Source organism: Desmodus rotundus, chromosome 2 (assembly GCF_022682495.2).
Source record: "Desmodus rotundus isolate HL8 chromosome 2, HLdesRot8A.1, whole genome shotgun sequence".
Taxonomy (NCBI): Eukaryota; Metazoa; Chordata; class Mammalia; order Chiroptera; family Phyllostomidae; genus Desmodus; species Desmodus rotundus.
The window spans coordinates 78,662,581-78,676,443 of NC_071388.1; the positions used below are offsets into that span (position 1 = coordinate 78,662,581).

The 13,863-nt window shown below is 36.8% G+C and overlaps 1 protein-coding gene across 2 annotated transcripts in view; it reads right to left on the reverse strand.

Annotated features, from left to right (window-relative positions):
• Positions 1-13,863, reverse strand: part of TBC1D23 (TBC1 domain family member 23) — a 62,604-nt gene that overhangs the window by 40,850 nt on the left and 7,891 nt on the right. For both annotated transcript variants that reach the window (XM_024558134.4, XM_024558135.4), the window contains exon 2: positions 420-531. In XM_024558134.4, the coding sequence (XP_024413902.1) occupies positions 420-531 (112 nt within the window). The remainder of the gene's footprint in view (positions 1-419; positions 532-13,863) is intronic.

Sequence of the window (13,863 nt, forward strand, 5' to 3'; positions counted from 1 at the left end):
GATTTTTAGTTTATCCTTTGCATATACATGTTTTAACAAAAATAAGTATTTCTATTATAATCATAACAAAATCTTAATTTAAAATAAAAAAAAATGATACTACTCATGCATTGGAGAACAAAGAAGAATATAAAGAAGGAAAGTTTCCTGTAATTTCAACACCCCGAGACCTAATTCCCTTCCCCCTTTTCTAAATAAACATCATTTCTAATGCTACAAAAATTGCCTTTCAAAACCTAAATTATTGAATATACTGAACATTACGGAAACATTTTAGTAAGTTTCTCTGTTTGAAAAATTTTCTACATGTGGCATGCCCATAGGCTAATAAAGTCTTCTGCAACTAAGACAACTGAAAACAAACATTCTCAAATATTATTCTTAACTAATCACATTTTATTTATTTAGTTTCTAGTTACCTTCCAAACTTTGGCCCTCAGATCGGCGGGCAGTGGTCTCCCTTGAATTATATTTCTCAAAGTTTCAAGATCACAACCTCCTGCTTCCAGAGCTTCTTCAAGATCCTTTTCCCTAAAAAAAAAACAAGTCCTACTTATTAAGAGAAATTTTAATTCTTATTTTTTCTTATTCCAGAGTCATTTATAAGCATGGCTTGTTAAAGGCTGTGTCCAGGATAAAAACGTTCTCAGCAGCCAAAATGCAATGCCAAGGCAAACACAGCATTTTGTTTTTTGGAAGGAAATTTCAGGTTTCATACACTCAATTTACTCAACTTGCACTTAATTTAACAAGCTTAGTTATCTGTTTTCTAAGATTGAAGAAATGTAAAAAGACAACAAAGGGCAAGCTGGCTGACAGTATTAATCAGTCACAGTAATAACAGTATTCGTGGTGGTAGTGATGACTAACGTTTAATACAACACTAGCAGTGTGCCAGACACTCTTCTAAACATTCAAGTGTTTTTTCATTTTGTTTTGTTTTTTAATTCTCACAACCCTCTGAAGAAGGTTAAATCATTGGCCCCAGTTTACAGATATAAAAAATTGAGCAAGAGTGGGTTATGTAGTTTGTGATCACATGTTTAGTAAGTAGTGGAGCCAGGATTCAAATTTTAACAGAATTTATGCTCGTAACATTATGCTAGACAGTGGCAAGGAGAAACAAAATTCAGTCAGGAATTCAAAGCACTGCATTATGAGAAGGCATATTTCATACACAACTATACGAATATATGCCTAGAGCAGTGCCTGGCTCACAGTAAATATTCAATAAATGTTAGAGGAGAAACAAAGGTTCTAATGGCACCACTGTATTATATATTAAAGCAAAATAATACCACATCAAGTAAATTATCAAGTAAACCAACAAGCAGTCATATTGAGTCTACTATGTGTAGGTGAAAATTATGAAGTATATTTTACTTTGGTTTGTATAGTTAAAATAATTTAAAAACTTGCACAAAGGTATGAATTGTTTCTTGGCCAGGAAATAACCACTTAAAATAACTAATTTCTTCAGAATTCTCTAAAGATAAAGTTTCAGTCATTACTTAGAATTTTAGTATATAATACACAGGAAATCTTTACAATAAAAATTTGTAACTCAGCTAGACAATTTCTAATTCTTTCAAGCAGCCTGAAAGGCAGAGCATGCCACTAGAACTAGGACTGTCATTTTTGTCATTTTGAGAAATATAAATTACTCCCATTCCATATTTTCTCAATAAGGTAATATAAATCTCTCCTATTGATAGGATTCCAAAAATATCAGTTCAAATGTATAAATTTTCTAAAGTGTTGCCCTCTTAAGGTAAAAGAATTAAGGGAAAACATAATCACTTGGGATCATATTTAATAGAAAAGCTGTGATCAAACTCAAAAGGTTTCTTAACAGAGGTACTATAAATTCATGTGAACAAAAAGATAACTAGTAACCACACAAGGAATATTTTGCTCTTTTACTATAAGGCTACCAAAAGTGTTGGACAGGAAAGTGAGGGAAAGAGATATCAAGTCTACTGCTGAGAAACACTTCAGGCCTATAGCTTATAAAGACTGAGGTTTATCTATTTATTCTCTTCTGGCCAAAGTCTACAAGGCAGCCTGTTAGAATCTGAAGTATTATCTGTAATCATGAAACAAAGCAAATTTAAAAGAATCTTTGATGAATAAATATCATATTTTTAGACAATTAAATGTGTAAATAAACTAAAAACACCATTTAATGAGATGAAATACTTTTGCCAAATAAATGAAGAACTAGAATTTTTCCACTTTTCAGTGCAAAACCCTTGGTTTCTTTTTGAAGTAGCTTTGCCAAATCCCCTACTATTCCAGAAAACAGACTTATTAGTATTTGGGGGTAAAATGCTTAATCCTCAACATACTTTTTTTAAGTTATGAAAATGTACAAGCACACCTCTGCTGCTACAGCCACTGCTGGCTTCTAGGATGCCGCCCCCAAGGAACCTCAACATAGTCCCCAGCAGCACAGTCATGAGCAACAAAGCGGAAATGCTCCACCTTCAGTGGTAAAAGGCACTTCTCACAAAGTAAATAATTAAAAGAAACGTTATCTTCTGAGCAAGGTGTTCAAAGGTTCAGTTATCAGAACTTCAGTATTATAAATGTGCTTATAAAAGTAGTAAAAGAGCTAAAAATAAGTAAAATTAAATAATTCATAAAAAGGTCAAGTTCGTATCAAGAGATAGGAACTCTATGGCACTGAGCTCTCAAGTAGAATTTTCCTTCTACTTTTGGACAAGCAATACCTAACTAACATTGAAAAGAAAAACACAAGTCTGGTGGGGTATGACTGTGCAGATTATAGTTTTTAAGTCTTTGATTTTGGCAGCTTGTTGCTGACCTTAGAAGCTAGGATATTCAGACAGGCATTAAAATACAAAAGTACAGGCCCTGTCCATTTACCCTAATGAGTATAAAAAATAAGTAACTGTCTCTTTTGCACAGAAGGTTCAGGACAGAGCATATACAACGTTTTAGGGTTACAGAAAAGCAGAAATGCATCTCTTCCTGGCTCTGTGTCTTTCAAACTATAATATGTTACTATAATACTGTAAGTTGCTGTCGATCTATAAATGACATTTTCAAAACCTAAATAAAACATAACACAATTTCTCCTCACCTGATCTCCTGTGGCAAAATCACCTAATCTAAGCATTGTTGCTTTAGAACTATAGCAAGGCAAACATTATGAGTAAATTTACATGAAATTACTGTTCATATTCAAGCTAGCAAATGAATTAATATTTATTCCTCAACTAAATGTTGAGTGAATTTTAGCATATGGAAACATTAGCACAATGGAAATTGGGGAGGGGAACAAGGTAGGATGAGGGTTAGGATGGAGACAGGACGTGGATTTTCAAGCACTACCAAAATAAAACATGCATTTCTAAATGCTTCTAGGATTAACAAATTCAATTTGAAATTTTGTAATTATTTTATAAATAAGCCATACATTGACTCATATTTAAAATTACAATCTTAAGAGTAACTAGATTATATATTTCATGTTCCTAAAACTTAAAAAGTTACAGTAAAACCTATCACTAGGAAAAAATAACTATGTATTATACTTTTTTCTAAATTGTTTCCCCAACCATGTTCTTAAAAACTCCTTTTCCCTATAATTTCAAAATTTATGAAAACTTTAACTATATACACTACAAATGGGAGATTAAAAATAAGACAGTTCAGTTACTAAGTTTTTTTTCACACACATATTTCTGCACTTAGAACTTATCCATTATCAGCCTTCTCTATACCTCCCCACCTTGCTGCCAGCCCCTGGCAACCACTGATTTATTTTCTGTCATTACACATTTATCTATGCTGGGCATTCTATATAGGTGATCATAAATATGTGGTCTTTGTTCCTGGTTTTTTTTCACGGAGAATGTTTTCAAGCCCGGGCCAGTATGGCTTAGTTAGTTGGGCATAGTCCTGAAAACTGAAAGGTCACGGGTTTGGTTTCAGGTCAGGGCACATGTCTAGGTTGTGGGTTTGGTGCCCAGTTGGATGAGTACCAGGGGCAACCAGAAAACCCATGTTTCTCTCTCTTGCATCAATATTTCTCTCCATGTCTTTCTCCCTTCCTTCCCCTCTAGATAAATACATACATATTTTTTTTAATGTTTTCAAGGTCTATTGATTTTCTACCATATGTCAGTATATACTTTTTATTGCCAAATAATGTTCCATTGTTTGTATATATTTTATTTATATATTTATCAGTTAATAAACATTTGAATTGCTTCAACTATAGCTACTAGGAGTGCCTCTTAATTTTGAACATAGTATCAATAGTTCAACTGGTTAAGTGTATATAAATTATATTACTCATTTATTAGTTGTTTATTCTTCCTAAGAAGGTCTGGAAGAATTTCAAAATCAAAGCTATTAAAACTCCATACCCAGACTTCTGGCCAAGATGGAGGCGTAGGTAGAAACACTTTGCCTCCTCCCACAACCAAAAGAAGGACAACAACAAATTTAAAAACAAAAAATAACCAGAACTGCCAGAAAATTGAACTGTATGGAAGTCTGACAACCAAGGAATTAAAGAAGAAACATTTACCCAGACGGGTAGGAGGGGAGGAGATGGGCAGCTAAGGTGGAGAGGACTCGCGGCAAGGCGGCAGCAGGACTGGGGCGGGTGAGGCAGTGGCTGGCGGACCAGATGGTCCCACATCTTTGTGCAGATAAATGGGGAGGAACAACCAGAGAGCGAGACAGACCACACAACCCAGGGTTCCAGCCTGGGGAAATAAAGCCTCAAAACCTCTGGTGATAAAAACCTGTGAGGTTGTAGCGGTGGGCGAAACTACCAGCCTCACAGGAAAGTCCGTTAGAGAGACCCAGGGGGTCCTCCCCCCGGGAATCAGCACCAGAAGGGCCCACTTTGTTTGCGGGTAACAGGGGAAGTGACGGAAAGCCCGCCCAGAGCTCAGCAAGCGGATTTTTCCCTCATGGACCCTTCCCCACATACAGCACCACAACACAGAGAGTGGGTTGTCCCGCCCTGGCAAATACCTAAGGCTCCATCCTTTACGACATAACAGGTGCACCAAAACAAAGAAATACAGCCCAAATGAAAGAACAGATCAAAACTCCAAAAGAAAAACTAAGTGATGAGGAGATAGCCAACCTATCAGATGCAGAGTTCAAAACACTGGTAATCAGCATGCTCAAAGAAATGGTTAAGTATGGTCGCAAAATAGAGGAAAAAGTGAAGGCTATGCAAAGTGAAATAAAGGAAAATGTACAAGGAATCAACAGTGAAGGGAAGGAAACCCAGACTCAAATCAACAATTTGGAGCAGAAGGAAAAAATAAACATTCAACCAGAACAGAATGAAGAAACAAGAATTCAAAAAAAATGAGGAGAGGCTTAGGAACCTCCGGGACAACTTTAAACATTGCAACGTCCAAATCATAAGGGTGCCAGAAGGAGAAGAAGAAGAGCAAGAAATGGAAAACTTATTTGAAAAAGTAATGAAGGAGAACTTCCCCAACCTGATGAAGGAAATAGAAGTCCAGGAAGCCCAGAGCGTCCCAAAGAAGTGGGGCCCAAGGAAGCATATACCAAGGCACATCATAATTGTATTACCCAAGATTAAAGAGATGGGGAGAATCTTAAAAGCAGCAAGAGAATGGGAGACAGTTATCTACAAAGAAGCTCCCACAAGACTATCAGCTGATTTCTCAAAAGAAACCTTGCAGGCAAGAAGGGGCTGGAAAGAAGTATTCAAAGTCATGAAAGGCAGGGACCTACATCCAAGATGACTCTATCCAGTAAAGCCATTATTTAGAATGGAAGGACAGATAAAATGCTTCCCAGATAAGGTCAAGTTAAAGGAGTTCATCATCACCAAGCCCTTATTAAATGAAATTTTAAAGGGATTTATCTAAGAAAAAGAAGATGATCAAAACTATTAACAGTAAAATGACAACAAACTCACAATTATCAATAACTGAACCTAAAGACAAAAACAAACAAAGCAAACAACTAGAACAGGAACAGAATCACAGAAATAGAGATCACATGGAGGGTTATCATCGGGGAACGTGTAGGGGGAGAATAGGGAAAAGGTACAGAGAATAAGAAGCATAAACAGTAGGTACAAAATAGACAGGGGGAGGTTAAGAACAGCATGGGAAATGGAGAAGCCAAAGAACTTATATGTATGACCCATGGACATGAACTAAGGTGGGGGAATGCTGGTGGGAGGGGGAGTGCAGGGTGGAGGGGAATAAAGGAGAGGAAAAAAATGGGACAACTGTAATAGCATAATCAATAAACAAACAAACAAAAAAAAACATGCCATACCCATTATAAAAAAAGAAAACAAAACAGAAAATGAATATTGGCAAATGATGTGAAGAAACTGGAACCCTGTAAACTGTTGGTGGGAATGTAAAATGGTGTAGCCACTATGGAATACAGCAAAGCTATTCTTCAGAAAATTAAAAAATAGAATTACCATATGATCCAGCAATTCAACTTCTGGGTATACACCTAAAAGGTCAAAGCAGAAACTCAAATATTTGTACACCCATGTGCACAGCGGCATTTTTTCCAAATAGCCAAAGGTAGAAGACACTTAAATATCCTTCAACAGATAAACAAATGGGGCATATTCACATACAATGGAATATTATTCAGCCTCAGAAAGGAAGAAATTTCTGACATATTTATAACAGGGATGAAGCCTGAGGAAATTACACTAAGTAAAATAAAGCAGTCACGAAATGAGAGATACTGTACAACTCCACTTATATGAGGTACCTAGAAAAGTCAAATTCAGAGACACAAGGCAGAATAGTGGTTGCCAGGGACTGGAGGCAGGAGGAAAGGGGGATGAGAAATTAGTAGTACTTATTGCATACAGAGTTTCAGTTTTGTAAAATAAGAAGAGTTCTAAAGACTGGTTGCACAATAATGGGAATGTACTTTAGACTATTGTGCTGTACACTTAAAATGATTAACATATGTTTCATATGTACTTCACAATTAAAAAGAAAACTTTATTCAATATATCATAATTGTTCAAGAATTTAGGCTTTAAAGTCAGATCTGAGATTCATTACTGGCCCAACTCAATAGCCATACGATCTTAAGCAAGGAACACAAATAGAAACACAATGCCTACCTTATGTGGTTGGTTGATGCTTAAGTAAATTCCTGAACACAAATCACAAGTACACTACTTGACACACGATTCTTCAATAAGTAGAAGCAATGAAAACTACTACCTCTCATTATTGCTGGACAATACTAACTTTTTAAAAATGACCCTTTCCTTATTATAGCATAATCATTTTAGAGAATCTGACCAATGTATTAAGAAATTTAAAAACCAGTCACAATTTCACTACCACGAGATAATCACTGTTCACATTCAGTGATTACTTTTTTAATTCTTCATAAATAAGTGTGTGTGTATAAATGTGTGTATGTGTACAGTGTATAAATGTGTGTATGTGTCCAAAGAGATACAAAACAAAACTGGATTATACTAAATATATAATTTTATACCCTGAAAGATTCATTTATTTATATTGTTCAAACATATTATGAACATTTCCCTAAGTCACTTGATATTTTTTAAAAATCAGACTTTTAATGGCTAAGTAATTGATCTGGCTATTCCTCTACTGCTTGGTATTTAGGTACTTTCTAAATTTCCCTTGCATTAATCTTTCCCACTTATCCTTAGCACATATTCTCTAAAAAGTTATTCAATATTCAATATATTTTAATGTTAAAAATTAAGTAATGCAGGCATAAAATATTTAGAATTATGGTGGTAGCAATTAGAACAAAAACCAAAATTGTGTTCTAGAAACAAAACAACAATAATAATAAAACAAAACAAAAATTGTGGAAGGTGGTTACTTCCGAAAAATGAGATAGCAATAAGACTTCCACTTCTCACATAGCATCAGTCAGTATAACATGAGTAAATTTATAACATGTACTGTATTTGTATGTACTGCTTGAATATTTAAATATTTATGAATGCCTTTTTAACTTTTATACCCTTTCACCCAGCAATAATTTAGAATGAGAAAAATGATTCAGCTACAAGGATGTTCAAAGCAGTGGTTAGTTAGTATAACTATGATGGCTAATATCAAAAAGACATAGTAACAAGTACTGTGTTTAATGTGGAGAAATTGGAACCCTCACACACTGCTGATAGGAATGTTACGTGGCACAGCCATTTTGGAAATCAGTTTGACAGATCCTCAAATGTTAAAAGTTATAGTATGACCCAGCAATTTTACTCCTGGATAGATACCCCCCAAAACTCAAAATATATAGCCACAGAAAACTTGTATATGAACCACGATAATTATACTTCACACCTATTATGATGGCTAGCATCAAAAACATATGGCAAGGATGTGGAATAATTAGAATCCTTGTGCTTTGCTGAGAATGTAAAATAATGCAGCCTCTGCGGATAAGTTGGGCAGTTCCTTAAAAAGTTAAAAATAGAATTACCATATAATCTAGCAGTTCCACTTCTGGATATATACCCCAAAAAACTAAAAGCAGGGGCTCAAATAGTTATTTGTACATCCATGTTCACAGCAGCACCATTCATACTAGCCAAACACCCATCAATGGATAGATGGATAAACAAAATGTGGTATATACATACAATGGAATATTAACCAGCCTTAAAGAGGAAGGAAATTCTGACATATGCTATGCAACATGGATGAACTCTGAAGACGAATGCTAAGTGAAATAAACCAGTCACCAAAGGGCAAATATTGTATGATTTCCCTTAAATAAGGTACCAAGAACAAGCAAATTCTTAGGGACACAAAGTAGAATAGAGATTACTGGGAGCTAGCGGTAGGGGGAATGGGCGTTTATTGTGCATTAGGTACAGTTTCTGTTTGAGATGATGACAAACTCTGGAAATGGATAGTGGTGACAGCTGAACAATACTGTGAATGAACTTTATTTTCACTGAATTGTACAGACTAAAATGGTAAATTTTATATTATATAATTTTACCACATTAAAAGACAATAACAAAAAACCTGTATATGAATTTTTACAGCAATTTAATTCACAAGAGTGAAAAAGTAGAAACAATCCAAATGTCTATCACCTCTGATGAATGGGTAAATAAAATGTGATATATTCACACAGTAGAACATTACTCAATAATAAAAAGAATCAAGTGTTGATGTATGAGATACATCGATAAACCTTAAAAACATGATACAAAGTGAAAGAAACCGGACATGAAGACCATATATTGTATAATTCCATTCCCATGAAATGTCCAAAATAGGCAAATGCATAGACAAGAAAGCAGATCAGTAGTTGCCAGGGACCTAGGGTGACAGGGGGCAGAAGAGTGACTGCTAATGGGTATGGAATTTCTTTTTGGGGATAATGAAAATACTCTAAGCCTAAATAATGATTACAACTGCCCAACTCTGTAAAAATACTAAAACTACTGAACTATACACTTCTTTTTTTTTTTTTTTTTTTTTTAAGATTTTACTTGACCTGGCCCACAACCCAGGCATGTGCCCTGACTGGGAATCAAACCAGTGACCCTTTGGTTCTCAGGCTGGCACTCAATCCACTGAAATGCACTAGCCAGGGTGAATTATACACTTTAAATGGGTGAATTTTATGATACAAGAATTACGTCTTCATTAAAAATACTACCCCAAAAAAGTTTAGGAACTCTATAATTTAGAACTTCAAGAGGAAGCTATTGTGTCAAACCCTCACTTATCATTTCAATAAAGTGAGTACATCACTATGAAGGGTCCAAACGTCTCTTTAATTCCTCAAACTGATTCGCAGTACATGTTAACAACTATAGTGGAAAAGAAGAGCCTTCTAAACAGTTGCCATGGCAGCTTGATAGCAAAAGCACCAAGGAATTAAGGATATAAAGATTTTTAGAAGCAAAGTATTATAGGCAAAACAGTATAAAATTTAAAATCAGAAAATGTGACATCAGAAGACTCCACACACTTAACAGCTAGTTGTGTGACCTAGGATACAAATTCAGTTTCTTCATCTATAAAATGGAAATAGTACCAGATACCACCTAATCAAAAGAGGTGAACAGTATTCATATGGAATATGAATTATCTTGTTCTACCAAAATATCCCTCCGAGTCCTCCTTCCATTCCATCGTAATGCCTACAGCTTGCCTGAATCTCTTTCAGGATAGTCTCCATACAGGACTCCCATAGGCATTGAAGTCTTCACCGTTTTGCAAAGGAGAGCAATGTCAGAGAGTGAGTTACTGTTCACATGAACCATATTTGGGTACCTGGGACACAAACCCTGAGACATAAAAAACAGTAAAATGTGGAAAAAACTAAAATTAGAGGACAAGAGAAAATGTGTAGGAATGCTAGATCACTTCATTTAGTCAAGAATAAATCTTTTAAGACAAAATAAATACTCAGTATGTTTTTTTAAAAATGAAAAATAAGCCCTACAATTAAGCAGTTGACAATAATTCCAGCAATTTATGATCTATAAAACTTCCCACAGCCTGCTCAACTTCAGAACAGCACTTACACTTGACAATAATACTGAGATAAATTTCTAAAACAATTAAGATAGGATGTTTTCTGGATTGGAAAAAAATTTTTTTTTTTAATTCATGGAGCTTCTCAGTCTATCAAGTAAGCTAAGTCAAATCACTGGTTTTCAAAAATTTTTAAATTCAATCCTTTTCTGTAATTGTAAAAAAAAATGAAAGATTGTAACAGTTCAAAAAGACCACTTAGGACCTAGAATATATGTAATCACTTAAACTGAAATTCAGAGTACAGAGAAATTATAAAGAAAACCCAATTGCCAAATTTTTAAAAATTGATTTTATGTCTTAAAATGTCAGGATCTAAGATATATTATTATTTGATTCAAATAAAAATACAAAAACTGAATTACTGGGGAAACTAATAAAAGCTCAAAGGCTCCTATCTAAACATCTTAAACATGTCATTTCTACTGCATAGGATATTGTTCAAACCTCTGAGTCTGCTGGCAGTATTAAACAGAGCCAAGTGATAAAACAGACTCTGAAATCTTCACTTAAAGTATTTCTAGAATTCAAAAATGTAAAGAACAGTATAGCCTGTGATTATTATTCTTTTCCTCAAATATTTCCACATGTGCTTATTCAAAAGTTCATATATATATCACCTATTTCCTTTCAAGAAGTCATCTTTCTCTTTCCCTTTACAGTTCAACTCCCTAAATATAGTGGTCTCCACTCATCTCCACTTACTGCCTCCTCATTAACTGAAACTCTCCACTGCTCTACTAAAACTGCTCCAAGAAGTCATTAGTCATCTTTTTCAGTCCTTGTCCTCCTTACATACTCTCCAAAATTAGCCTCTCCTTAAAACACTCCTTCAGTTTCTAGTAATTCTCCTATATCTCTCTCTAACCCATGCTCTGAATTATTTCCTTCCCTGACAAAAGTATTCTTTCATTCAAACCTTCAACAAATATGTACTGAGCACCTACTACATGCTAGTCACTGTGGGAGTCACTGGAGATCTAGCGGTGGAGAAAAGGTCTGTGTTCTTGCCCTGATCGATGAGGCTCAGTTGGTTGGGTGTCATTCCACAAAGCAAAAGGTTGCCAGTTTGGTCTCCAGTCAGGGCAACCAATTGATGTTTCTCTCTCACATCCATGTTTCTATTCATCTCCCTCCCTTCCCCTCTCTCTAAAAATAAATAAACAAATAATCTTTTAAAAAAAAGTCCATGCTCTTACGTAGTTAACATTCTAGCTGACTATTCCAAGGTTTTAGCCCAAGTCTTTTTTTTTTTAAATATATTTATTGATTATGCTATTACAGTTGTCCCATTTCCCCCCCCACTCCACTCCATCCTGCCCACCCCCCTCCCTCCCACAATCCCCCCCTATAGTTCATGTCCATAGGTCATACTTATAAGTTCTTTGGCTTCTACATTTCCTACACTATTTTTACCCTCCCCCTGTCTATTTTCCACCTATCATCTATGCTACTTATTCTCTGTACCTTTCCCCCTCTCTCCCCCTCCCACTCCCTTAATGACAACCCTCATGTTCTAGTTGTTTGCCTAGTTTGCTCTCATTTTTGTTTTATGTGTGGCCGTTAATAACTGTGAGTTTGCTGTCATTTTTACTGTTCCAATTTTTGATCTTCTTTTTCTTAGGTAACTCCCTTTAACATTTCATATAATAAGGGCTTGGTGATGATGAACTTCTTTAACTTGACCTTATCTGAGAAACACTTTATCTTCCCTTCCATTCTAAGTGATAGCTTTGCTGGATACAGTAATCTTGGATGTAGGTCCTTGCATTTAATCTTGGGTAATGTAATTATGATGTGCCTTGGCGTGTTCCTCCTTGGGTCCAGCTTCTTTGGGACTCTCTGAGCTTCCTGGACTTCCCGGAAGTCTATTTCCTTTGCCAGATGAGGGAAGTTCTCCTTCATTATTTGTTCAAATAAGTTTTCAATTTTTTGTTCTTCCTCTTCTCCTTCTGGCACCCCTATAATTCGGATGTTGGAACGTTTCAAGGCGTCTGGGAGGTTCCTAAGCCTCTCCTCATTTTTCCAAGTTCTTGTTTCTTCATTCTTTTCTGGATGGATGTTTGTTTCTTCCTTCTGGTCCACACCACTGATTTGAGTCCCAGTTTCCTTCTCATCACTATTGGTTCCCTGTACATTTTCCTTTGTTTCTCTTAGCATAGGCTTCATTTTTTCATCTGTTTTTCGAATAGATTCAACCAAGTCTGTGAGCATATTGATAACCAGTGCTTTGAACTGTGCATCCAATAGGTTGGCTATCTCTTCGTCGCTTAGTTGTATTTTTTCTGGAGCTTTGAAGTGTTCTGTCATTTGGGCCTTTTTTTTTTTTTTTTTTTTGTCTTGGCGCGTCTGTTACTTTAAGGGGCGGAGCCTTAGGTGTTCACCAGGGCGGGGTAATGCTGGTGGCAGCGCTGTGACGCTGTACGTGGGGTAGGGGCCGAGCGGGAGCAATGGCGCCTGCCTCACTCTCCTCCGGATTTCAATCTTTCACTCCGATACCCACAATCAAACTGGGCCACTCTGGTGCTGGTTCCCGAGTAAATGGGCCTGTGCACACTCTAGGCCCCTGTGGGTCTCTCCAACGACCTCTCCTGTGAGGCTGGGAGTCTCTCCCGCTGCTGCCCCAACCCCCATGGGCGCTCTCAATCAGAGGTTTGAGGCTTTATTTCCCTGAGCTGGAGCCCTGGGTTACGTGGTCTGCTTCGCTGCCCGCCGCCGTTCATCCGGTTTATCTGTGGGCGAATGTGGGGCTGCGGTGTGCTACCCGCTGCTCTGCCTGCCCGGCTCTCCACCACTCTGAGTCTGGCCCTCTGGGTTTATCTGTGCAAATGTGGGGCCGCAGGGTCTGCTAGTGCTCGGAGTGCCTGCGCCATTTGTCCCACACTCCGCCAGTCTCAGTCCCGCCACAGCCACGAGAGTCCTCTCCACCCTGGTGCCCGTCTCCGCCCCTCCTACCAGTCTGGATGAATGGTTATTTTCTATTTTCTTGGTGTTGGTCCCCCTTGCTGTTCGATTCTCTGTCAGTTCTGGTTGTGCTAGGAGGCGCAGTGTGTCTACCTACGCCGCCATCTTGGTTCTGTTCTAGCCCAAGTCTTATTATCTAAAACCCACTGAACAGAGGTAGGAGCAGCTCTTTCTGAGGTGTAGTCTATTCATATTTGTTTAGAATGCATAAACCACTGTAAGCACAGATTAACTACACAGGCCAGTTTGCCCATGTATATATTACATCCAGGCACAAACTTCTGATTATTTAAAACTCAAAAATGACCAGCTAACTAGTTGTAAGTAC